Source organism: Pungitius pungitius, chromosome 12 (genome assembly GCF_949316345.1).
Source record: "Pungitius pungitius chromosome 12, fPunPun2.1, whole genome shotgun sequence".
Taxonomy (NCBI): Eukaryota; Metazoa; Chordata; class Actinopteri; order Perciformes; family Gasterosteidae; genus Pungitius; species Pungitius pungitius.
This window is the reverse complement of record NC_084911.1, coordinates 13,872,104-13,898,144: the sequence shown is the minus strand read 5'-3', so window position 1 is coordinate 13,898,144 and position 26,041 is coordinate 13,872,104. Positions and strand designations below refer to the sequence as shown.

Below are 26,041 nucleotides of genomic sequence, written 5' to 3'. Positions count from 1 at the left end.
TTTTAAAAAACGGGAAATGTCAAAATGACATGATACTTTGGAACACAATTGTCATTTTTTAAATGTATATACAGTATATGCATATATATAATCACTGTTTTATCAGTATGATATAATATGTACTGTATAGATGTCAGTCATCTACTCTGCTTGAAAGGAAATAAAACCCGTGCTCCCTACTTCCTCCAGAATGTCATCCGCCATTTAATACTAGCCTTGACGAGATTGCGCAAGTTTGGGTCAAAACATTGTATGTCACACATTTATTTATTTCATTCAATTTCAATTCAATTGATTTAATATATATTGATTCTTATAGCCCAAAATTGCAAATTACAAATTTGTCTGAGAGGCCTTTGCAGCTTGCGGCATCCTCTGCCTTGAAACCCTCACTTCGGCACAGCAAAAAGCCTTTGTTTCTGTCAGATCATCTGTCCCATACGATTTGGTCAAATCCTCTTTCTTAGCCACCTGACCATTGGACACAATTGGCTAAAGTGCTTCTTAGACCCGCCTTCTGTGGGAAATCTTGAGCCTACGTGGTAGACAGGGACCTGCATTTAAAGCATATTTTTGCAGCTTTCGTATTTTATAAATATTACTGGGTACGTCATCATTTAGAAACACAAATATTGACATTTTTATAATTAATTATTATCTTAGTTTTGGGCTCAAAGAGGGGCCCTCTATTGGTCAGCCGCCACTGGATGTATCTCATCTGACCGTTTAACTTTAGCTTTCTGATGAAACTTCATGTACTAGTATGTTTACCAGAAGCATTTTATTCTGAAATATTCCCAGAAGTCCCACGCATGTGTGTTCTTCCGGTGACACACACTAGTAACGTTACTCGTTGGCGCGTGGCTGCATCTTTTAACTGGTACGACAACAAGAAGTGCACGCGACGTCCCAGGCAGCTCGGCGGGATCCCTCTTGGTGGTGAAAGGTAGGTGTCTGCTTTATCCATATGTCGTACCGCCATTGTTGAGCACAAAGAGCTTTTCTCTCCTTCCTCCTCCTCCGAAGCTCCTTAAACGTCCCTGTGAGAGCTCACACGCAGTGAACGGACGATACTGCGTAGCGGCAATGTTTGTATCACGACTTGTTAATGGTGTTACTGTTTGTTTCTTTGTTTGTGTGTGCGACATGCTTTGTTATTTTTGACGTTTGACCACTGAGACTAATTAGAAGACCCTTCTGTGTGTGTGCGCGCCTGTGGGTGTGTCTCCGTGTTTGTGCGCCTGCACTCTATTGTGTCTGCGAAGTGATGTGTCCATGCACTTGACTCAATCAACCCACACAGACAAAAACACTCATTGTACCTTGGTTTTTACATATCAGATATCATGAGGTAAGAAGGTCAGAAAATATCGGGGGGGGGGGGGGGGGAATTAAATAGAATATTCAAAACCAATAGTTACCCCGCATGGATGCAATAACCGTTAAAACTATCGTGTGTGTGTGTGTGTGTGTGTGTGTGTGTGTGTGTGTGTGTGTGTGTGTGTGTGTGTGTGTGTGTGTGTGTGTGTGTGTGTGTGTGTGTGTGTGTGTGTGTGTGTGTGTGTGTGTGTGTGTGTGTGTGTGTGTGTGTGTGTGTGTGTGTGTGTGTGTGTGTGTGTGTGTGCGCGCGCGCGCAAGCAGATGGATGATGGTGGGGGTGGAGGCAGGAGGGGCAGTGATGGAGGTGGGAATAAATTAGGGAGAATGGAGGGGAGGAGGAAGGGAACATTTTTGTAGCTCTTTTTCTCTTTATCTCTAGCAGGCTTTGTTGAGACCATGACTCATTGATTGGTAGATTTTTTTTTAAACCCTCTCCTCACACTCAAACAGCCCTGCTTGCGCCTAGATTTCTGCTCTAGCTGTTCGTGCCCTCAGATATGTTATTGTTTGCATGGTTTGTACGGTCATGGAAAACTTGGAAAAGTCATGAACTTTTAAAATGGTGATTTCCAGGCCTGGAAAAGTCATGGGACAAAATAAAATCCCCAAAGTCTTAGAAAAGTCATGGATATGTTCAATATTTATGTTCACGTAGTTCATTTAAGATACGTTTGAAATAATTAATATGCTTTTAAAAGTTTAATGATTAAAATATAAGCAGGTCGCTCTCATACTGGCAGCGCAAATAATTTGCACCATGGTTGTGTGAATGCACCTTAACTGAAAAGTTTGGTGGCCATAAAAACAGCAGCTCAGGAATCATCCACTGTGCCAGGGAAGTGTACATTTAACAGTGGTTGGCTACTTATGGAAATCTGCATGTCATAAGTTACGACAACATGAGAGAGCGCCAATAATGAGCCGTGTTAAAGAAAGCAGACATCAGTGCGCCGATGCTAGCGACGCTACTACAGGAACCCCATCAGAGGGAAACTGATAGCGACGCCACTACAGGAACCCCATCAGAGGGAGACTGCTAGCGACGCTACTACAGGAAACCCAACAGAAGGAGACTGCTAGCAACGCTACCACAGGACCCCCATCAGAGGGAGACTGCTAGCGACGCTACTACAGGACCCCCATCAGAGGGAGACTGCTAGCGATGCCGCTACAGGAACCCCATCAGAGGGAGACTGCTAGCAACGCTACCACAGGAACCCCATCAGAGGGAGACTGCTAGCGACGCTGCTACAGGAACCCCATCAGAGGGAGACTGATAGCGAAGCCGCTACAGGAACCCCATCAGAGGGAGACTGCTAGCAACGCTACCACAGGAACCCCATCAGAGGGAGACTGCTAGCGACGCTGCTACTACAGGAACCTTCTGTGGAGATGGCAGATTGCAGCCGATCACCCTTTCTGCAGAGCGGATGACACGCTGCAGCCTACCCTTGTCCTTGGTTGTGGCTGCATTTATAAATTCAATTCAATTCATTTTATTTTGTATAGCCCAAAATTGCATATTACAAATTTGCCTCAGAGGGCTTTACAGTCTGTACACATGCAACATCCTCTGTCCCGAAACCCTCACATCGGCACAGGAAAAACTCCCCAAAATATGAAAAAACCCTTCAATGGGGAAAAAAGGGAAGAAACCTTAGGGAGAACGTCAGAGGAGGGATCCCTCTCCCGGGATGGACAGACTGCAATGGATGTCATGTGTACAGAATCAACAATGTAAAAGATGTACAATACATTCAATTTCTCTAACTGAAATGATACAAGTAATTGCAAGTAGCAGAACAGGTGTACGGCAGGACCACTGCAGGGACAACCTCCATCAGATAGAACCACCATCCACAGAGGCTTCTGTGGGGAGGGAGAGCAGAAAGATGTTGGTTTTTGATGACAGTAATATGAATCATATTTAAAGTAATGATGATGGCAGCAGCAGGTGTCAGTAGAGCCATGAGCCAGAACCGGGGTCCGCACGTAACTATGATCCACAGAGACCTGTTAGGCGAGAAAGCACAAAAAAACTCCCGGAAAGAAGCTTAATTAGTAATGTACATTAATAAAACATGGATGATTGTGGGAGGAGAGCGTGAGAGTGAAAGAGGGGCTCGGTGTGTCCTAAGAAGTCCCCCGGCAGTCTAAGCCTAGAGCAGCTTAACTAAGGGCTGGTCCAGGCTAGCCAGCCCTAACTATAAGCAATACTATAAGACTATAAGAACGTTTTAAGCTTTATCTTAAATGAACTGACCGAGTCTGCCCCCCGGACTGAAAGTGGAAGCTGGTTCCACAAAAGAGGAGCTTGATAACTGAAGGCTCTGGCCCCCATCCTACTTTTTAAAACTCTAGGAACCACAAGTAGCCCAGCATCTACGGAGCGTAGATGCCTTGTAGGGCAATACGGTGTAACAAGCTCTTTAAGATAAGACAGTGCCTCACCAGCAAGTGCCTTGTAGGTGAGGAGAAGTACCTTAAATTCTATTCTTGATTTAACAGGAAGCCAGTGCAGAGAAGTTAATACAGGAGTTATATGATCCCATTTCTTAGTTCTTATTAATACACGTGCTGCAACATTCTGAATCAGTTGGAGAGGTTTAAGCGATTTACAAGAGCAGCCTCATAACAAAGAATTACAGTAATCCAGTCTAGAAGTAACAAATGCATGAACTAGTTTTTCTGCATCACTTTGAGACAGGAAGTTCCTGATTTTCGATATATTCCGTAGATGAAAAAAGGCAGTCCTTGAAGTCTTCTTTATATGAGAGTTGAAGGACATATCCTGGTCGAAGAGAACTCCAAGATTTCTGACGGTGCTGTTGGATACCAGAGCAATTCCATCCATAGAGACTGTATCACGTGACAGCTGACTTCGAAGGCGCTCTGGGCCTATCATGATAACTTCCTTTTTTTCCGAGTTTAACATCAGGAAGTTGCAGGTCATCCAAGTTTTGATGTCTCCAAGACAGTCCTGAAGTCTAACAAGTTGGTTGGTGTCTTCTGGCTTGATCGATAGATACAGTTGAGTATCGTCTGCATAACAATGGAAGTTTATGCGGTGTTTTCTGATAACGTCGCCCAAAGGAAGCATGTACAGGGTAAATAGAATCGGTCCAAGCACAGAACCTTGTGGGACTCCGTGACCAACATTCGTGGTCCTCGATGATTCACCGTTCACAAACACAAACTGGGATCGATCCGATAAATAAGATTTAAACCAGCTGAGTGCAGTTCCTTTGATGCCAATCAAGTGTTCCAGTCTCTGCAGCAAGATACGGTGATCGATGGTGTCAAATGCAGCACTGAGGTCCAGCAATACAAGAAAAGATACAAGTCCTTGGTCCGATGCAAGTAGAAGATCATTTGTAATTTTCACCAGTGCCGTTTCTGTGCTGTGATGCATTCGAAATCCTGACTGGAAATCCTCAAACAAAGCATTGTTTTGTAGAAAGTCACATAATTGATTCGTGACAGATTTCTCCAGGATCTTAGCGAGGAAGGGAAGATTAGAGATGGGTCTGTAGTTAGCCAACACCTCTGGAGCTAGGGTAGGTTTCTTCAGAAGAGGTTTAATTACAGCTACCTTGAAGGACTGTGGTACATGTCCTGTCAACAAAGACAGATTCATAATATCCAGTAGGGATGTGCTAATTAACGGAAAAACTTCCTTAAGCAGCTTAGTTGGAATCGGATCCAGGAGACAAGTGGAAGAGTTGGATTTCAAAATTGTAGAAGTCAGTTGATCAAGGTTGATGGAAGAGAAACCATCCAAGTAGGTATCAGGGCCCACGGCTGCATCCAAGGATCCTACATCCGCGGACGGGTTGGCTCCGGTTGGGGGTAGTAGACCATCAATTTTCTCTTTCATAGTCAGAATCTTATTATTGAAGAAGTTCATAAAGTCGTTACTATTGAGGTCCACAGGAATACACGGCTCGACAGCGCTGTGACTCTGTCAGTCTGGCTACAGTGCTGAAGATAAACCTGGAGTTGTTTTTATTTTTCTCGATTAATGATGAGTAATAAGATGCTCTTGCGTTACGGAGAGCCTCCTTATATGTTTTAGCGCTGTCTTGCCAAGTTAGCCTAGATCCTTCTGATTTGGTGGAACGCCATAACCGCTCAAGTTTCCGCACAGTTTGCTTTAAGTTCCGGGTTTGAGAGTTATACCAAGGGGCGAACTTCCTTCTTGTTGCAGATCATCTTTTGAGGGGAGCAATACCGTCCAGTGCCATTCTCAAAGAGCCTGTGGCAGTATCGACAAGATGGTCGATTTGTGACGGACTGAAGTTTTCACAGGAGTCTTCTGATATCTTGAGACAGGACACTGAACTTAGAGCAGAGGGAATGGTTTCTTTAAATGAGGCTACAGCAGTATCCGATAAACATCGACTGTAGAAACCCTTGGCAGGAGGAGGAGATTCTGGCAGTAGAAATTCAAAGGTTATTAGACAAGGGTCGGACAGGAGAGGGTTCTGTGGAAAGATTGTTAAGTGTTCTATCACAATACCATACACAAGAACAAAGTCGAGGGTGTGGTTAAAACAATGAGTTGGTTTGTTTACAGTCTGACAGAAACCAATTGATTCCAGCAAAGAGAGAAATGAAGTACCAAGGCTGTCGTTATCGACATCCACATGAATGTTAAAGTCACCCACTATAATTACCTTGTCCGTTTTAAGGACCAAACTCGTTAAGAACTGTGAAAATTCACATAAAAATTCAGAATAAGGACCTGGGGCCCTGTACACTATTACAAAGAGAACCGGCTGGATTATTTTCCAGGTTGGTTGTGAAAGACTGAAAGTCAGACTTTCAAATGAGTTATAATCCAGTTTAGGTTTAAGGTTTATTAAAAGGCAGGAGCCATAAATAGCTGCCACTCCACCCCCTCGGCCTGTGCCTCGGGGGATATGAGTATTAACATAACTTGGAGGAGTCGCTTCATTTAAGTACTCCCCATCCGATAGCCATGTTTCAGTAAGACAGAAAATATCAACATGGTTGTCAGATATTAGTTCATTTACTAAAACAGCTTTAGAGCACAGAGATCTAATATTCAAAAGACCCTCTTTAATTCTCCTAGTTTGTTGCACAGTTGTATTGTTACATTTAACTTTGATTAAGTTATTAAATATAACTCCTCGGTTGTTTACCTTTAACTTAAATAACGGTGTCCGTGGGGTAGAAACAGTTTCTATAGAGTTAATTACGCTGAGTGACTGCTCGGAATGAAGCGCAGAGAAGTGTGTAAGACTGCGACTCTGCTTCCTGGTCTGAACTCTGGGTCATGGATTAAGTCCATTAAGAAACTGGGTCAGGTTCTTAGAAATGAGTTGAGCTCCATCCAAAGTTGGATGGATGCCGTCCCTCCTAATCAGACCAGGCACTCCCCAAAACGTCTTCCAGTGATCAACGAAGCCCACATTATTTACTGGGCACCACCTCGACAACCAGCGGCGGAATGACGACATGCGGCTATACATGTCGTCACTGATCAAGTTTGGGAGGGGGCCAGAGAAAACTACGGTGTCCGACATTGTTTTAGCGTATGTACACACCGATTCCACGTTAACTTGCCGGGGGACGGTTAGCAGGAGCAAACGATACGTCTATGTGGTCCGCACCGACTATAGGAGATGGCTGGTTAACAGCGGCTACCTCCATGGTGCGGAGCCGTGCTTCTAACTCACTAAGCCTCGCCTCCAAGCGATCAAATATACTGCACTTCTTACATGTACCATTATCCGTAAGGGAGGCAGAGGAATAGCTAAACATGTGACACAGGGAGGGAAGACATCACAATGTTAGCTGCTAAGCTAATGCTAAAAGGGGTAGCGCTAACGCTAAACAACGTCTAAGCAACTATTCGTTTAAACGACAAAGTGCTGGACGGTGAGGCGTTTAACAACGTCTCACGTAGATAATTCGCCGCTTGTACTGACAATATCACGACAGAATCAACTTGGTATCGCTAGAGCTTTGAAAAAGTTCAAGACATCAAACACGCTGTCGACAGGAAGTGACGCAACAGACTCAGACCGCAAACTCACCCACCGAACTGAAATGATTAATATTCCGATGAAGTTAAACATACACTTCTGGCTCTTACGGAGACTCTGTATGTACATATACTTTACACTGTTAACAGTCCATATATTGTCCATGACTTGAGGGGGAAACATTTTTAAGTATTAGTTTAGTCACCAATATGTTTTAAATGTATCGTTTTAGAACTGGAACAAAACTCATCCATAGTGGATAGTTGTAAACATTAAAAAAGAACATGCTTTCTTGGGGTCTAATTGAATGGCAACGGACACTGTGTATGCCTTGGAATTCTCATTGTTAAATTCTACACTTAAAAACACCCCGATTTTTGGTCATGGAATTTTTTTTTGAAAGTCATGGAAATCCATTAATGAAAATGTAATTTTCTGCTTCTATGTGCTGCTGAAACGGCCGTTCTCACATTTATCTTGTGGCCTTGGTGTTAAAAGTTCGCCAAGCAATAGACTGCTGCATGTAAGTAACCAAGGAAACGCTGCCTCCCTCGTTGCGGTGCGTTCAACTTTCTTTCTAAGGACCATCTATCACATATTATCATACTTACTTGCATACATAATATTTCTTTGAGTGAAGAGCCGGGTCCGTGGATTTCTAAGGCTATTGCTTGTCAACAGTAATCCTGTTGGTTATAGTAGTTGAATAAGGCTGTCCCCAGGAATCATTTCATTGGTCAATCCTGTGCAGGAAACAATACTTCAGAGTGAGCAAACTGTTGAAGCTGAGCCAATCGGAGCATAAGCAGATTGATTTTATTGTAAGGAAAGGGTGAGAAAGTAAAGACCTGAACCGCCCAAGGTTGGTTTTAAAAACCACTCTCTTAAATAATGTCAAGGAAGCTTCTTAAACATTCAGAAAGATGAACCTAAGTCACATCGCAATACTTCTCTTATGAGTTAAAGCAAAAGATGGTTCAAGTATTTATGAGTGAGGATAAACCTAAAACTACCAACATAGCTAGGTGGGGGTGGGGGGGGGTTAAACTTTTTAACAGAAAAACTTCTGACTCTGCTATGTGTGGACAGTATGTGTGTAAAGTACTGAATAAATCCGGAGAATCTTTAAGGAGCAAGAAGCAAAGAGCAATTAGCATTGAGAAGCGATGATGTGATTTGAGTGCTTGGTGTTTGTTTTCAGATAACTTTGGGAAGGTTTGTCTGAGAGAAATGTTCCTCAGATCAGTGTAATCAAGATGTTTGTTGGGGTTTTTTCGTTCTTCTGGCTTTGATTGCCCCAAACCTTTTCTGTCAGGGCCCCCGTTGAGGACATGGGGACAGATTTTGTAAATATATTTTCAAATCAATTTAATTTAATTCAAATTGAAGTTGGAAACAGTGCAAAATTTCCAAATTTAACGGGACGTTTTTCAATTAATTTTATTCTGTGTCGCAACGCATGCGCAAATTAATTGATGCCTAATATTCAGCACCGGCGCTCCGCACACGCACATCACGCACTGCGCGTAGGGCACCTAAGTGCCTGGGGGGGCATCAAAAAATCGGGGACGTGAAAAATCATCACAGTAAGCCACTGGTATAAATAACAAATAAAATATGTCTAAAGCATGTTAATATGCAAAAGCCATACAAAAGTAATAGGCCTAGACCAAATTAGTCGAGAAAAAGGGGAACCTCCTGTGCGGCCCTGTGAGGACCTGATAGCTGATTTTGCAGCTAGGAAATGCAGGCGTGTGCCTCTGTAGGGCCTTTGACAACTGATGGTAGTGAAAATGTTTAATATAGTTCTATCGGATAGCAGAATGGTCTCTTTTAGAGAGATGGTAAAGTAAATTCTACTGTGCAGTTTGTACTTGTGTATGGTTATTTGCACTTTTATTATTATTTGAACTTATGTATATTATTTACTGAAGAAATGTGCACATTATTACTTGGTTATATACTTGAATACTTTCTGCGTTTACAATGTTCAGTTCCAAATCTGTGTTTTTAGTAATTGTGGTGGTATTTGGTATTTATAATTTTATCTTTATATAATTTATTTCTTTTCATGTTTGTTTATACAAATTATTTATGTTTAGAAGTTATTTGGGGGATAAAGAGAACCTAGAAATTCTGAATGGTTGTTATTCCTTTGGTGGTGGTGGTTGGTTGGTTGGTTGGTTGGTTGGTTGGTTGGGGGAGGCACCACTAAGCATTTGTGCTTAGGGCACCCAAATGGCTAACGCCGGCCCTGCTAATATTATCCTACATCCACTTAATATTACACAAGGTTGGCCATCTGCAATCTTGAATATAATAGAGAATATATATGATATTTATTTTTCAAACACTCATTATTACATTTCATTTTCAGCTTATTACGGTTTACAGGTGTAAGTTTATATTTTTGGCCAATGCTACAGTTGTTATAACATCAGTGAAACAAGTCGTGATCATAATGGGGAAATTGTCACAACAGGGTGGCGAATACAGAACTTAATCGCAGATTTCTAAACAAGTACTTTCATCAAACGTCACCAGGGATCCGGCCCTCAAACAGAGTAACATTATCTAATGATTCGACAAGGGACAACCCACACACCTGGCTTAAATACACTGGGAAGGTGCAGGGGATTGGACACAGGTGGAAACAATCAGGGACACAGCAGACAATCACAAGGGAAGACAGGAAGTGAAGCTAACCCAGGGACACAAGAGGCAGGAAACTACAAAATAAAACAAGACAGATATATGTCAGGTATATCATAATTTCCATCCAGTCATCCCTGCTCTTGCCTGGGGTGTTGTGTAATGTGTACTCTTGGTAAGCAACAATGAAAGAGTGTGTGGAAGCAAAACTGAATGCGGGCCAGTCTCCATGGCAGCCACCAGCTGTAGCTGCAGCTTTGTCAGCCTCACAGGGAGATAGATGGTGTTGTACAGGAAGAAGAGATCTCATGTAGAGGTAGAGAATAATCTGTATTTTCTGATTGTTCTCTTCGCTTTCCCCAAATTGACATTGTATTGTGTCGGTTGCCATGGCAATGTATAGATTAGTTACGCCCATATTCCTCTTCCCTCACGTCTCCACCTCCTTGCTCTTTCAGAATGAAAGCTCAGTTCTAGAACAATCACTGCGGCTCTGCCCTCCCATGCTAGCCTCACTGCCTGTTAATACATGTGTTTATTGTCCCATGTTGTGGATTTCTACTGCTATACAGCAATAAAACAGAATCTTTCTCCACTGCTGCTGGTTGCTGGCTGCAGCTCTGTAGTCACAGTGCAAATATGCCTCTCCTTTAACTTCCATAAACAATCCCTGTCCATGGTGAATTATTTATATTTTTGTGACTGGAGCGGTGTCTGACTCATGTAGGGCTGCACGGTATGGCCAAAAATCCATATCACGGTATTAAGAAATATCACGGTATTGCTTTTTCAAATAAACACATTAATTCATTGGCCCCCGAAAACTACCGACTACCCGAACAGCCGCTCGATGCTGCTGGCCAACTTGCTCAACTGGCCGGCGAGTTAGCTTGTTAGCTCGTTAGCATGTTGTGGTTGCAAACAGGATGCCCGAACAGCTGTTCGCCTCTCTGGCCAACTTGCTCGCAACTGGCTGGCTCGTTAGCTTGTTAGCTCATTAGAATGTTAGCTTGTTTTGGCTGCTAGTATTGCCACCAGAGGCTCGACAGACTTTGCAATAAATCGTTTTCTGATCTGTGAGAATGTGAAATTCCTTTTTATGTTCAACATAGCATCAAAGCATGGCTGCAAACAACCAAAAGTAATCCTTCTTTTGCTGAAATGTAAGGAAGAGTTTTGAGAAATGCTGATACGCTTTCTTTTTGAGGGAAGATAAACTCTTTTGTGAACTGTTGAGGTGCCTATGAGTCTAGGGCTCCACGGTATATCGGTATAAGTATGAAGTTCATACCGGTATTACACCATAACAACTGAAGTTGCTATTCGGCAGGCGGCAGATTTCCTTTTTACTCGTCATCTCAGTCTGAGCTAATTGTCATACGTGTGTTGAGATTGAGTCATGGTTATAACTTTATAACAATGAATAACAAACTCTTTAACAGGGTGAAACACCACAACAGCTTGTGACACATAAATACTTTTTGTAATACCAATAATTGTACATTTATTTAAAACAAATCTGTGCAACTGGGTACAGCTCTCAACAAGAAGTATTTCTGTTGCTATATTGAAAAGAGCAATACATGAGGAACAACGAGAGACCAGAGATGCACCAACACAACTTGTGCCCATGATGGATAAGAACAGTGCAGAAAATATGAACGTATTCAATTTAAAATAAAATATACAAGAAAAGTGCAAACAGATGTACCATACTCTACCTTTTGGTATTACAGGGTGTGTATCTCCAAAATGTCCCCTGAGTTTCCTGAGTTCACTAATAGATGGACTATTGTAATGCCTCACTTTCGCTGTCTCTTTCTCTCTTTCTTAGATTGACTGAAGCCCAACAATGCCTGTGGCCTCCACCAGGACAGAGCCCGGTGAGACACCTTCTTCCTCAGTGACTTTGTTTGTTGCTTGTACCCTCCCCCCTTCACATCCAATTTTAAAAAGGGTTGCTCAATGTTTAAAACGCAAAAAAGAATATCTGAATTAGTAAAAAAAACATTCTATAAAATTCTACTGAGGTAGTTTGTCTCTGAATTTTAATCAATTAAGCTAAGTAGTCGTTACGAGGGAGACTAGGAGTAGTTGCTGTGCACTGCGAAGGAACGCTTCGGGGACACGAAGGGAAATGTCATGACGGATAAGCGCATATAATTAGAGGATTTTTTTTTTTAAAAACCCACCCGGTGGTTGGGGACCCCTGATCTAGGGGGCTGCGAGGTAACGCCTTCCATCAATCCCGGCAGATAGGGAGATCATAAGATGAGAACTTCTAAGGTTTCTTCCCTTTTTTCCCCCATTGAAGGGTTTTTAATTTTTGGGGGAGTTTTTCCTGTGCCGATCTGAGGGTTTCGGGACGGAGGATGTTGCATGTGTACAGACTGTAAAGCCCTCTGGAATCAGGAATCGTTTATTGCAATAACACAGGTGAAACTCAAAAAATTAGAATATCATGCAAAAGCTCATTACTTTCAGCAATTCAATGGTGAAATTTATATATTAGTGTGTATGTATAAAATATATATATATATAGCCATAATTATCAAAATTATATCAAATAAAGGCGTGACATTTTTTTGAGTTTCACCTGTATGTCAGACATACATGGAATTTGACTTGGCGGTTGGTGCATGGCGGCAGACAGTACAATAATGGACAACAGACAACGTAGTGCAGGATTAAGTGGGAGCTGATGCTCCCACTTGAGGTCCTGGGTGATGATGGAGCCCAGGAAACGAGGCAAATTTAAATGCGATTTTGGGCTATACAAAAAAACGAATTGAATAGAAGGAGCACAGTGTCGCACACCTCTTCCACCATTCCAGCTACGGGCAGTTTTGACAGCACTAATACATATATACAATGGTATGAAAAAGTTTGGGCACCCCTGATAATTTTCAAGATTTTCCTTGTATGTATGTAGTATATATATATTTTAGGGGTGCAACAGATCGCAAACCTCAAAGTTTGGTTCGGTTCAGGAGTCACGGGTCGGCCCATTTTTCGGATCAGCAAAGAAAAGGGAAGGATACAAATATGACTTTGCATTGGCATTTAACAAGTAAAGAGGTTCAAAACACATTCAGGGACTTGTTACTATGACATGTACTAGTTACTAATAAGAGGATCATCAACTTTGTTACACACTTTGATGAGTACAAAAACCACCAAAAATAATTAACAGATTATTCTCATAACTTCGTTCAAAGGACCTTCTACAGCCCTGTCCAGCCGTCTTAGAGTAACTGCCTGTCTCCTGGATTCTCCTCCATGTTGTGGAGATTGTGCTGTGAGACACATCAAGTCTCCTTGCAGCAGCACGTGTGGATGTGCCATCCTGGAGGATCCTGTGTAACTTCTGTAGGGTTAAGAAATGGCCTCATGCTCCCAGTAGTTATGATGACATTAGCTTAAGCCAACACTGGTGGAATACTAGTCAAATAGATCAAGAGAGAGGAACTGGAATTGGCTGCAAAACCAGTCCCGTTTTGGGGTTCGGCTTATTATTGAGCCTCTAGCTGCACTCTTGTTAATTCCATCAACAGCAATGCAGCTAAAACTGATTTACAAGATAAAAGATTGTTACTTTTATTTGTTTTGAGCAATGTAAATAAATATATACACATATGCATGAATACACAAATGCATATATACACACAAAAAAGACTTACACATTCTTACATTTGCTTTTGCTTTGTTCCATAACTTCTTTTAACCCCTTTTTGAGCTTTTTGTACGGTGAAACTTTTCGAGGTACATTTTAAACGATAAAATATGTGCGATGGATCAATTATTTTAATTGAGTCTCATCTGTCACTGTCTCCGGTGTGTGTGTGTGTCTGTTGCAGTGCCCCAGATGTTGGATGCGATGAGTGACAGCACCACCAGCTCCACCACAGCCAATGACCTGGACCTCATCTTCCTCAAAGGCATCATGGAGAGCCCTCTGGTGTGGAACACACACACTGACATCAGGATCAGTTACAGGATAACTGGTGTGTCGGTACATCAGTTTGTGTATAGCTGCATATTTATGCACATCTTTGTTTGTTAGGAGCAAGAGGAGAGCCTGAAGGAGCCGCGGCCGTCACCAGTGAGGGAGAACAATGTGGAGCTCCTGCAGGAGATCCTCAGGGACCTGAACCCCTTCACAGACGACTCGGAAACCGCGGCAGAGCTAACCTGCATTCTGACACAGCCTCACTTCCAGGTACGCACACATTTCCATGGAGACACTGATGGGCTTGTGTTAGGGAACCAAAATGTCATCTTAATGGTTGAATCTTACAATGAACTGCACAAAAAAACTGACTCTTTTCTCTTCACGTGGAAAAAAAGAACAAATATAGTGGTTTACAAATGTCTAACATGAAATATCTTTCCTGCCTGTCAGTCTCTGCTGGAGACTCACGATACAGTGGCGTCCCAGGCTTGTGACAGCCCCGCTCCCAGCCCGTGTGATTTTGTGGATCACGAGCAGGAAGACTGCCCCACACACAACCTACCGCCGGCCCCTGACGCAATCCGCATGGTGGGAATTCGCAAAGTGGCTGGAGAGCACCTGGTAGATAACATTAATTCTTTTACATCAGACACTGAAACATTTTATTGTGAACATGAACATTCCCTGATAGCCTTCCTCTCCTACAAGCTACTCACTTAATACACACTCTCTGATGAACGAGGCTCACATTTTAAAGAACTTCAAGTTCCAGTCATTTGGCTTTTCTATCTCTAAAAGCTGGGATGGTATACAGAATAGTATAGTTCATCTTCTATCACCACCATCAAGGCTCTGCCTGCCCCCTCACAGAAAGGCTGTGACTTTGTTTAAAATAATTTCAAGACACAACTGTTTGAGACTGACGCAGGGCTGGCTGGTATAGCTGTTTCAAATTTCCATCCGGTTTGGAGTTTTTCAGATTCAGTCAGAATCTGCACAGCAGGCAGCAAAACATGTTTTTTTTTGTTTTTTTCCTACAATTGTCCACTCCGGTACAGCAGTGCAGACTCACTAACTGCTACCTTCTTTGAAATTGTCCTCCTGTTAAGAACTCTGACTTTTGAAACGTGCTGTATGAATACATTTGACCTACTTACTTAAAATATGATTGACACAGTTCATTCCATGTTGGTTAGCACTTTTCTGCTCATGGAACAACAGCCTATTGCCTTATTGTTTTTCAGGGTGTTACATTCAAGGTGGAGGGTGGTGAGCTGATTATAGCCCGCATCCTCCATGGAGGGATGATAGACCAGCAAGGACTGCTGCATGTAGGAGACGTCATCAAAGAGGTGCGGTAGACCGTTAGTAGGCATGACCTCACCTGAACCCTTCCTTCTTCGGATTTCTAGAAGGAGGGCATTAAACTTGCAGCTGATATTCCTTTATTTTCTCTTTGTTGTAGTTTTGATTGCTTCAGCAATGCCCCTTAAGTGTTTCGTGATAGAAAAGTTTGATATTTGCTTTCTTTCTTTTTAAATGAGGAAATCATTCTACTTTTATATCTTTACACTAAATACCAAGCCACTGTCAGCAGCCACATTAGCAAAAAAACACTGAAATATGGAAACAACTTGGCTCGGCCAAAAGGTGAAATAATACAGTGGAGCACCTCTGCGCTGGGTCTCATATTGTATTTTTTTTAGCTCACTTTTGGAGCACTTTGATGATCAATAATGCGTCAGTTCATAAACGTTATCCATGTGTTGGCAGGTGAATGGACGAGAGGTGGGCCAGGATGCCAGGGTTCTGCAGGAGGAGCTGCAAGCAACCAGTGGAAATGTAGTTCTGAAGATACTGCCAAGCTACCATGAAACCATACAGCCAAGACAGGTGACAGATCACTACACCAGTGTTAAATATTCGTTAACGATCTTTTTACCATGACTAAAACGAGACTAAAACGGATCTTAAAAAATAAAAACTATGACTAAATCTATGTTAACTTTCGCTATCAAGACGAGACGAAAATGTTGGTGGTGACGAAGTCGCAATACTTTTTATTTTTTTTATTTGCGTGCACCTAACAGACATGGGCAACGTACGGACTCCGCACGGCGGGCTTTAACCGCGGTTATTCAAGTGTCATGATGACGTCATCCATGGACCCAGACCACTCGTCACTGTGGGGCAGCGGTGGTTCTTGTCAGATACGGACCGCGACGACTATTTTACGCTTTGGTGAAGGATATGGCGGCATAGAGCAAGTGGAGGAAAACCCGGAGGACAGACACAAAAGGAAAAATCTAGTCATGGAACCAAAAAATAAAGAAGAGAAAGAAAAGACTCTTCAATAAAAAGTCGGGGTTCACTTGAGAATGGCTGGTTCATGATCCAGCCCAAAAAATAATGTATTGTATTGTACGATTGTAGGACGTTAAAGGGGTCTCTTTTGTTGGGACAAGCCATTTCACAGTGTAAACAATAAAGGACAATGACGTTTCCGTTTGACATGTCAAAAGTATTGTGAGTAAACAAAGACACAAAGTGTTGCATTTAGGTCCCTTGTCCTCATGAAGTCGGTGGAGCTTTACACCCTTGTAAATGTGTTAAATATCCTTGCAAATAAATGCTTTTCTACTTGCTAAAAGCCAAATCCTTTCATGTAATGATTTTTCACATGTCATTTATATCAGCTCACACAAACACTTCATCCATTTGGTCAAATTTTAGAACCCATTGTGGCCCGCGAGTCAAAGTTTGCCCCCCCCCCGCTATAGACCGATCCTAGGAGGGATATCTAATGGAAAATCTAAGTACTGTAAGCTAGACTATTATACAGTTGTAGACACAACACAGAGGCTCCCTGGGCCTGAGAAGGGAAGAAAAGGAGTTTAATATGGCTGTTATATGTGACTAAAACTACACTAAATTGTTCTGAGTTTTTGTCGACGAAAACTAGAATAAAACTAAGAAGGATTAAAATGACTAAATGTGACTATAACTAACATGCATTATTGACTAAATCAAAAATAGCTGTCAAAATTAACACTGCACTACACCTGTGGCCATAGTAACAGGCGTTTTGGGGAATGTGGATTTTGAACTGTTGGTTAACATTAACAAATGCACCCAATGTGAAGCCAGAACTAACTATTGACATATTTTTCCATAATAATTTTGACATCTCTGGTATCTGTGTTGGTTTTTTCAGCTGTTCTTCAAGTGCCACTATGACTACGACCCGGCCAACGACAACCTGATCCCCTGTAAGGAGGCGGGATTAAGGTTTGAGACAGGAGACATCCTGCAGATAGTCAACCAGGATGATGTCAACTGGTGGCAGGTGCAGTACAAAGACTTTTATGTGTTGAGTTGACTTTACATCAGGCAAATAGCTGTTTCATATTGTCTTTGGATTGAGATGTTTGTTGTAGTTGTGTGTGTGTGTGTGTGTGTGTGTGTGTGTGTGTGTGTGTGTGTGTGTGTGTGTGTGTTACACAGGCCCGTCATGTGGAGGGTGGCAGCGCGGGCCTGATACCCAGTCAGATGCTGGAGGAGAAGAGAAAAGCGTTTGTCAAGAGAGACGTAGAACTGGCACCAGCAGGTAAATGGGGAGGAAGAATAATGTGAAAAAAAGAACAATAATGGTCTTCAATGAAATAAAAAAAGATTCAGGAGGAATTAAAAGTGATGCAAAATTCTGTAACAGCTTTAAGTAATGCTAGATGGACCACCCTTGTTCTAGTCTGCACATCAGGAGTCTAACCCACATTCATACCCTCAACCCCACTGTCACTGTATTTCACACTGCCACCTGATGGTGAAAGCCCGTAAATAAAAAATAAACCAGACACTTTCGACATTCCAAAAAATCCCCCAAACTTTCCTGCTGTCCAGTGACAGCTCGGAGGGCTGCAGGACTAACTTCAAAAAACACAACTGTGTTATTGTTCAAGAAAAGAATGATAGTTATCACATTTCCTGAGTTCAGGAGTCAGTAAAGGTCTCATGCCGAGACACTGCAGAGAGGGAGGGGGGTTGTTCTGTTGGGTTCATGTTAGATGGTTGTTGGATGAGGCTACAGCCTTCAGCAGCCTGCTTCCTGTTCAACCATAAGTCAGACAAGCAAGTTGATGTCCCATTGCTTTCTCATGACGAGTTACTTCAATAATTAGTCTACTTGCCTGGTGTACCCATTGAAAATGTCACAAGTCATACGTCATTCCAAAAAGGGACATAGCCAGGTCACTGAGATGAGTCATGTGTTCCCAGCAAATCTTAAAGCGAGCGATAGATGAGAAGAATTCTCGATTGGGGTTAAAGGGAGGCATGACTAACGACATCAGCCACTGTCTGACTAACTCCATGCCTGAATAATGTGACAGGAAATCTTTGCACTGGTGTTGGAGGGAAGAAGAAGAAGAAAATTATGTATGTAACAACCAAAAATGCAGGTAATAAGGCGTTGTCCTTGGATACAGTCATTACTGTTTTACATTTTCCACTGTGAAATAATGAATCCTCCTTCTCCCTTCTGTCCTTGTTCCTTTGTCCATTCTTCCCTTCGTCCCTACTTTTCTTCCGTTCTTTCCCCTCCTCTCAGAGTTTGACAGACATGAGATACTACTCTACGAGGAGGTGGCCAAGGTCCCACCTTTCAAGAGGAAAACTCTGATTTTGATTGGTGCCCAGGGTGTCGGGCGGCGGAGACTGAAGAACAAGCTTCTTCTGAGGGATCCACTACTCTTTGGCACCACCATTCCATGTATGACATTTTTCACTTAATACTTGTGTAACGCTTAATAAGATTACATTACATGTCATTTAGCTGACGCTTTTATCCAAAGCGACTTACAATAAGTGCATTTCCACATAGAGATACAAACTCAGCAGAACAAGTAACAAGAAAGTACATTTTTCATCAAATAAGCAGTTTCAAAACATGTTATAGAAAAGTGCCATTATAAGTACAATTTAAGTGCTACCATTTGTTAGTGCTACGGTTTGCTAGTGTTTTAGTCAAGATAGAGTCTAAAAAGGCGTGTCTTTAGTTTTCGACGGAAGATGTAGAGGCTCTCTGCAGTCCTGATGTCATCGGAGAGCTCATTCCACCATCTGGGAGCCAGGACAGCAAAGAGTCGCGATCTCGCCGAGTGCTTTTCTCTCAGTGAGGGAGGAACAAGCAGCTTGGCAGATGCAGATCGGAGTAATTAGGAGCAGGAACAGTCTTTCTTCCTGAAAATGATATAGACTAACTATAGCTTTTCCAAGGAAACCAAGGAGAAGGCATGTGTGTGCATATCTGAGTGTCATGTTGTTTTCAGATACCTCCAGAAAACCCAAGAAGGAAGATCGCGAGAGTCGGATGTACGCCTTCACCAGCCGCAGCAAGATGGAGGCCGATATCAAGAACGGGCGCTATCTGGAACATGGAGAGTACGATGGCAACCTGTATGGAATAAAGATGGACTCCATACACGAGGTGGTTGAGGCTGGACGTGTCTGCGTGCTGGACGTCAATCCCCAGGTATGCATTCATACCGCCACAAACCAATAACCGCCCTGTCTTAGCATGAAGATGTCCTCACAGGATGAAGAAACGTTGAAAGCCAGACTCGACTCTGGAGCTACACTCCAACCACTGACAGTTGTGGTGGAAGATTTTGCACAGACAATCGGGAAGTAAGAAACAAAGGCTCCGAGTCAAATATGTCTTTCTCCGTTTATTTCCTTGCAAGGGAAGAAAGGTCACAACAGCTACATGCTCTGCAGACTGTCATGAACCACCTTCTGCCCCCTAACAGAACGAGGCAGTTCTTATACACAAGTTCAGTTATCGGTGGCGTCAGCAGAAACCTTGACCACCTTGTTGAGTCTCTACAGCCAGGATACTCAGGACAGCTAGTTCATGTAAGACACATCAGTTCTTTGATCATGGACTCGCCCTCCTAACACTTGAAATCAAATCTGGTTACACACATACGACCTACTTTGTTTAGTCTATAGAGCTAGGACGCTGAGGACATTTATCAGTGCAGAACACTTCAGCTCTCATACCATGGCCTTTCCATCTCAGCCCTTGCAATTTATAAACTGGTTATACAAATGAAGCATTTAGAAGAGTTACATATATTTTTGCCATTACACAGTAGGCCCTCGTGGGGGGGTGATTGGGGTAAATGCACCTACTATCTGCATGCAAAGTAAATCCATTTAGTTTTTCCGTTCACCTGGCAGTCTTAAGGCTGGAACATGCTTCTGTGTGTGCGTTTTCGACAGACTCGTTTCAATTCATGGTTCAAAAAGGCTTGCTCGTGTTGCAATGCATTTCACCTCCAGGAGGTGGAAAAACGTTTCTTGTCAAAGACAACCTAGAGAGTGACTGTGTGCATGGAAGTCGTTGGTTTGTTTATTTATTTATCAGAGACTTTTTTTGTCCCGTGCATCGCCACTGCTGCTTTTCAATGCATTTTTTTCATGGACATAGTTCTCCCCTATTTTCCTCCTCAACTTTGTTCACCCCTCGACCGGCAAACCATTGTGTGCGGAGATCTGCATCCACTATAAGGAGGCCATCCGCACGTCCTTATAGTCCACCAATGACGGGTTGTATCAGTGGTCATATTTACGTTTTTTTTTCGACAAAAACTCTTCAAACTGATTCATTCTCGTGTAAAAAATCTTCGTTTTAATAATGGCGGAATTATGCTATGAAACCGGAAATGTGAGACTCTGTAAAGGATGTAGTTAGCAGACCAATCACAGCCTTGTGGGCTGTGTGAGCTAGCGTAGCTTTTGACACAAGTTTAGAAAAATGGGCCAACACACGCAAGCACACAAGGGGGTGAAAAGGCAGCGAGGGGCTCTTGGGTCTGCGTGTCCTTGCGTTTGTCTGAAAACGCAGCTGCTTAATGCCCTGCTAAGTGTCTGTGTGCGATTGTTGCTGAGCAGAAAGGACACAGTGCTCTCTTTGAGCTTTTCACTGAAGCAGCTGACTGTTCTAGAAGGGGAGGGAGCGTTAAAGTCACCATAAAACTAAAACGTTTAGCTCAAAAAGGTTAAACGCTAGGGGGCTGAGGGGATTTTCACAACCAGGGACTTTTACGTAACCCAAAGTTTAAGAGCAGGTTGAAGGAGCCAGAGTTAAACCGCTTTCTCTTCTCTTTAATCTTAAACAGTCTTGTATCCACGAACAGATGGAATGTGATCATTATCCTTTTTGGATCAACGTACTATTTTCCAACGTAAATATGTTAGTGACTCTTTAGATGGATGATATGACAGGGAAGGACACAATTCACTTACAGGGAAAGAAACATACGATGGCCACTAAGCCAACCTCTCCATAAAGTGTAACCCATCTAGGATTGAGCCCCTGGTCCTGACACTTGCTTTGTTAATGATGTTAGAAATCGGAGGTGATAGTGGTTCATTGGTGAAATGAAATTGCGTTTCAGTGGGCAGACCTTTTTTGCTTCAGTCAGAACCACCTTGTGAATAAACTTAACTTCTGCCCAATGAGAAGGTCACATTAGCTGTACATTAGCTGTACATGTACATCATTTCAGCTTTTGGGAGTTTCTCCAAACAAACACAAATATTGTTGATTTAAATATTCAAATGCTATGCTAGTGTCTTTATGCTATGCTAATGAGTTGGACAAAATGTTCAATTCAATTCAATTAATGTGGTGGCGACACGGTGGTGTGGTGCTTAGCACTGTCGCCTCCCAGCAAGAAGGTCCTGGGTTCCTCTCCACCCAGTGGCCTTTCTGTGTGGAGTCTGCATGTTCTCCCTGTGTCTGTGTGGGTTCTCTCTGATACTCCGGCTTCCTCCCACACTCTCGATAGACTCCAGCCCCCCCGCGACCCTGTGTGTAGGATAAGCGGTCTGAACATGGATGGTGTTTCTGTAATATTCTGTATGGCTTACTTGTATGGGAAAATAAATATGCAGATTTTTGGAAACATTCTCATTCTCAGCAGTATAACCTTATTAGTGTGGGGATTTTCTGTTCAGAGACACAAATCCAAATTGTGTGTGTGTGTGTGTGTTTTTATTTTGTATCGTAGTCCCTCAAAGTGCTGAGGACCTCTGAGTTCCTGCCCTGTGTGGTGTTCCTTCAGGCTCCAGACCTCGAGGTGATGAAGGCGATGAACCACTCAGCGGTCGAAGCAGGCGTGATTCCCAAGTCACTGACGGTAAGAACCACTTTCTGTACCATCGCACTCGTGGAAGGAAAAACGTTTTCAGCTTAAGAAGGAGCGCCGAATGCAAAATAAAGAGTTCAAAGAAGACATTTTGTGACATTTTTTAGCTTTCCATTTCAGGATGAAGAGCTGCAGAGGACATGCGATGAGAGCACCAAGATGCAGGCGGCCTTCGGCCAATACTTTGACCTCAGCATCATCAACGACAACTTGGACGAGACCTACCGGACCGTCAAAGCCGCCCTGGAAACGGTTTCTAAAAACCCGCAGTGGGTCCCGGTTACCTGGGTCTTCTAGAAAGAGGCGTGTGTGTGTGTAACCATCGTTTAAGTATTGATTTATTTATGTTTTTAATCTTCATGATCAAAAATACAACTGTCATTGTCTGTATGTCATGAGACATGGATACCAATTACACTCAATCATACAGCTATTAGAAATAATATTTGTTAGCCCTAATAGTATGAGAAGGAAAAAGTCAGCAATTTATATTGTCATTAATACATTGTTTAGAATATTCTTAGTGGCAATAATATTTGGTACTCTGTAATCAACCGTGACTGTTGCGTTTCTTTATTCAGCCATAGATAGCGACTTACAATGTAGGATTTGTAATAAAACCATGCTATACTATGTCATGTACGAGGGGGACTAAAGACGCTTCTGGGGTTATTGAGCTAGGAAGACAATGGGGCCAAATGTAAAATGTTTACAAAGAGTGAGGGACTCTGCATGGTATGCATTTAACATTTAAGTTTAAAAGAGTGTCCCATGTCTCGTTAGCATAATGGTACGTGTAGCTCCCGTCCACTTGCTCTCTTTTGTTGCCCTTAAGCATTGTGGGCTATTTTCCAAACCATGTATTTTTTTCCCTTGGATTTTCTCTGTTGCTTTGAACATGGTGGTTCTCTGCACTCGGCTCCATCCACTGCTACACCTTTTTCAGCCTACCCCATGGTATGGTTGGAGTATTTAGACAGCCCCATATTGATCATGAACACAGCCAGTGTTCCCCAGGATCTAAAGGTCCCCACTATGGTTAATGGAGCAGTTGTATAGTTTGAGCTCCATTGACAGATATACACAGAAGCTCTATTTTATGACTAAATGCTATTTCATAAGAATGGGAACGCTGTTTAACACTTATACTATGATACTTCTTCTTTTGTACTCTTTATGCTACTAAGAGAAAGCTATTGGTTTATTTATTAACTTTGTAGATAGCATGTAGAGACCAAATGATACTAGACACTACATGAGTGAAAGAATGTAAACGATTAGTCTCTTGTTCTTGTCTTTAAACTGGACATGTGTCGTGGGCCACAGCACATACGTAACATTGTGCCAAAGCTCCTTGAGCTGCTTTTGTGCTCTGATCTTTTATTGTGGCAGCTACTCAACTTTTGATGCACAGTTAGATAGATGAGTGGAATAGTTGTGTGTCACATCTGGCAAACGAGCCATCCTCAAACCAGGTGTTCTTAGGAGACATTTTTAGTGACTCATTCTCTGTAAAATCACATTTTTATTAATGCTCTATTTTTTTAAATAGGGTGATTTTGTCTGGCAGCTTTGAGATAGACGCACTTGTTAATCTCTCATTCCAAAACCTCACTGTGAACTCTCTAGGGAATGCAAAAGAAACATTTCTGTGAGTGTCTTTAATGGTATACATTTAGATAAAACTAGTCATTTGGTTTTACCATTTTGTATTCAGTTTGTACAATAATTGTGCAGTGACTTGATGTATAGGTCCATTGTTCATACAGTAACTTTACATACCCTGGCAGAATTAATGATGTCTTGGCCAACAAAAACCTCTCTTTCACTCATGGTTAGTGGTTGGGTGAAAACATTTATTATCGAACAACTGTTTACTCTTTTTAAATCATCAATGACAACAGAAACTACCCAAATGACCCTGATCAAAAGTTTACATACCCCAGTTCTTAATATTGTGTGTTTCAATTCAATTCATTTTATTTTGTATAGCCCAAAATCGCAAATTACAAATTTGCCTCAGAGGGCTTTACAGTGTGTACACATGCAACATCCTCTGTCCTGAAACCCTCACATCGGCACAGGAAAAACTCCCCAAAATATGAAAAATTCCTTCAATGGGGAAAAAAGGGAAGAAACCTTAGGGAGAACGTCAGAGGAGGGATCCCTCTCCCGGGATGGACAGACTGCAATGGATGTCATGTGTACAGAATCAACAATGTAAAAGTGTTGCCCCCTTTAACATCAATGACAGCTTGAAGTCTCTAGTGGTAGTTGTAGATGAGGCTCCTTATGTTCTCAGATGGTAAAGCCTTCAGTTCTCAGAGGCTCAATGTGATATTGAGGCCACTCCAGAACCTTACCTTTATTCTGCTGTAGCCATCGACAGATCAACTTGGCCTTGTGTTTTGGATCGTTGGAACGTCCAAGTACGTCCCATGCACAGCGAAATGGCCTGATGAGTGCAAATCTTCCTCCAGTATTTTCTGATAACCTGCTGCATTCATCTGGCATCAATTTTGACCAAGTTTCCTGTGCCTTTGTAGCTCACACATCCCCAAAACACCAGCGCTCCACCCCCATGTTTCACAGTAGGAATGGTGTACCTTTTATCATAGGCCTTGTTCACTCTTCCCCAAGTGTAACGTTCATGGTGGTGACCAAAAAGTTCAATTTTGGTCTCATCACTCCAAATTACTTTGTTCCACAGTTTTGAGGCTTATCTCTGTGCTGTTAGGCTTATTGTAAGCTGGATACTTTGTGGCTTTCTTCTGGCGACTCGACCATGCAGCCCATTTTACTTCTAGTGCCTCTTGAAACTGCCACACCACATTTTAACAGAGACTCCTGTATTTCAGCTGAATTTGTGGGTTTTTCTTTGCATCCCGAACAATTTTCTTGGCAGTTATGGCTGAAATTTTGGTTGGTCTACCTGACCGTGATTTGGTTTCAACAAAATCCCTAATTTTCCACTTCTTAATCAGAGTTTGAAAAGTGCTGATTGGCATTCTCAATTCCCCTGATATCTTTTTTTATATCCCTTCCCTGTTTTATACAGTTCAATTAACTTCTCCCACAGATCCTTTGACAATTATTTGGCTTTCCCCATGACTCAGAATCCAGAAACGTCTGTGCAGCACTGGATGAAAGCTGTAAGGGTCTGTCAGGAGCACAGAAACTCACTCACCTTTTATACAAACACGCTGATTACAAGCAAACGGATTCCAAGTGTGGATGGTTACCTTTAGGAGCCATTCAAACCATTTGTGTTAACTATTGTGCATGTCATCAGGCCAAAATCACAGGGTATGTACACTTTTGATCAGGGTCATTTGGGTAGTTTCTGGTATCATTATGATTTAAAAAGTAAATACGGTTGTTCGATAATAAATGGCTTCACCCAACCACTAACCATAAGTGAAAGTGAAGGTTTTTGTGTTATCATTCATATTCTCTGAAAAATAGCCAATAAATAGTTAATTCTGCCAGGGTATGTAAACTTATGATTACAACTGTATGTACAGTGTAAATGTACTGAATATGCTCATTTCAAAATGTTTCAGAACATCATTCAGTCTGAGAAGGAAATGGGTCAAGCTCCAACGGCCCCCACGTGGCCCCCACGGCGACTCAGCAGCACCTGTCTGTTAAAACCATCGAGTCTGATTCTATGTCCCTGGTCATTATTCATTTAGAGACTACATTATACAGACCTAGTAGTACTCCCCATCGGAGTGTGTAGACGTTGTGGACTGCTTTGAGATCAAATAAAATGAAAAGTGAAGTTGTGTTGAAGGACTGATTGTTCATGCTGAATAAATAATTGTTCCTGA

At 42.3% G+C, this 26,041-nt stretch overlaps 1 protein-coding gene across 3 annotated transcripts; it reads left to right on the top strand.

The window, feature by feature from the left end:
- Positions 1-658: 658 nt before the first annotated feature.
- On the top strand, positions 659-26,041 carry mpp2a (MAGUK p55 scaffold protein 2a). 3 transcript variants are annotated; one of them, XM_037476575.2, is made up of 14 exons: positions 659-946; positions 11,878-11,926; positions 13,901-14,001; positions 14,107-14,262; positions 14,446-14,616; positions 15,240-15,347; positions 15,769-15,888; positions 17,210-17,341; positions 17,500-17,602; positions 18,384-18,452; positions 18,602-18,763; positions 19,323-19,525; positions 22,125-22,199; positions 22,329-26,041. In XM_037476575.2, exons 2-14 carry the CDS (start codon positions 11,896-11,898, stop codon positions 22,503-22,505), a joined length of 1,608 nt encoding a protein of 535 aa, XP_037332472.1. In that variant the 5' UTR covers positions 659-946; positions 11,878-11,895; the 3' UTR covers positions 22,506-26,041. The 3 variants fall into 3 exon arrangements, with proteins under 3 accessions (XP_037332472.1, XP_037332473.1, XP_037332471.1); XM_037476574.2 differs by having other exon boundaries at positions 663-946; positions 22,071-22,199; XM_037476576.2 differs by lacking the exon at positions 18,384-18,452 and having other exon boundaries at positions 660-946; positions 22,071-22,199.

What these genes read in the sequence shown, in the direction of transcription:
- mpp2a (XM_037476574.2), top strand. Translation starts at nt 11,896, where the DNA reads ATGCCTGTGGCCTCCACCAGGACAGAGCCCG. An exon ending in AAGTGGCTGGAGAGCACCTG is followed by an intron (nt 14,617 to 15,239) that starts GTAGATAACATT and finishes ATTGTTTTTCAG; the next exon opens with GGTGTTACATTCAAGGTGGA. An exon ending in CGTAGAACTGGCACCAGCAG is followed by an intron (nt 17,603 to 18,383) that starts GTAAATGGGGAG and finishes ATAATGTGACAG; the next exon opens with GAAATCTTTGCACTGGTGTT.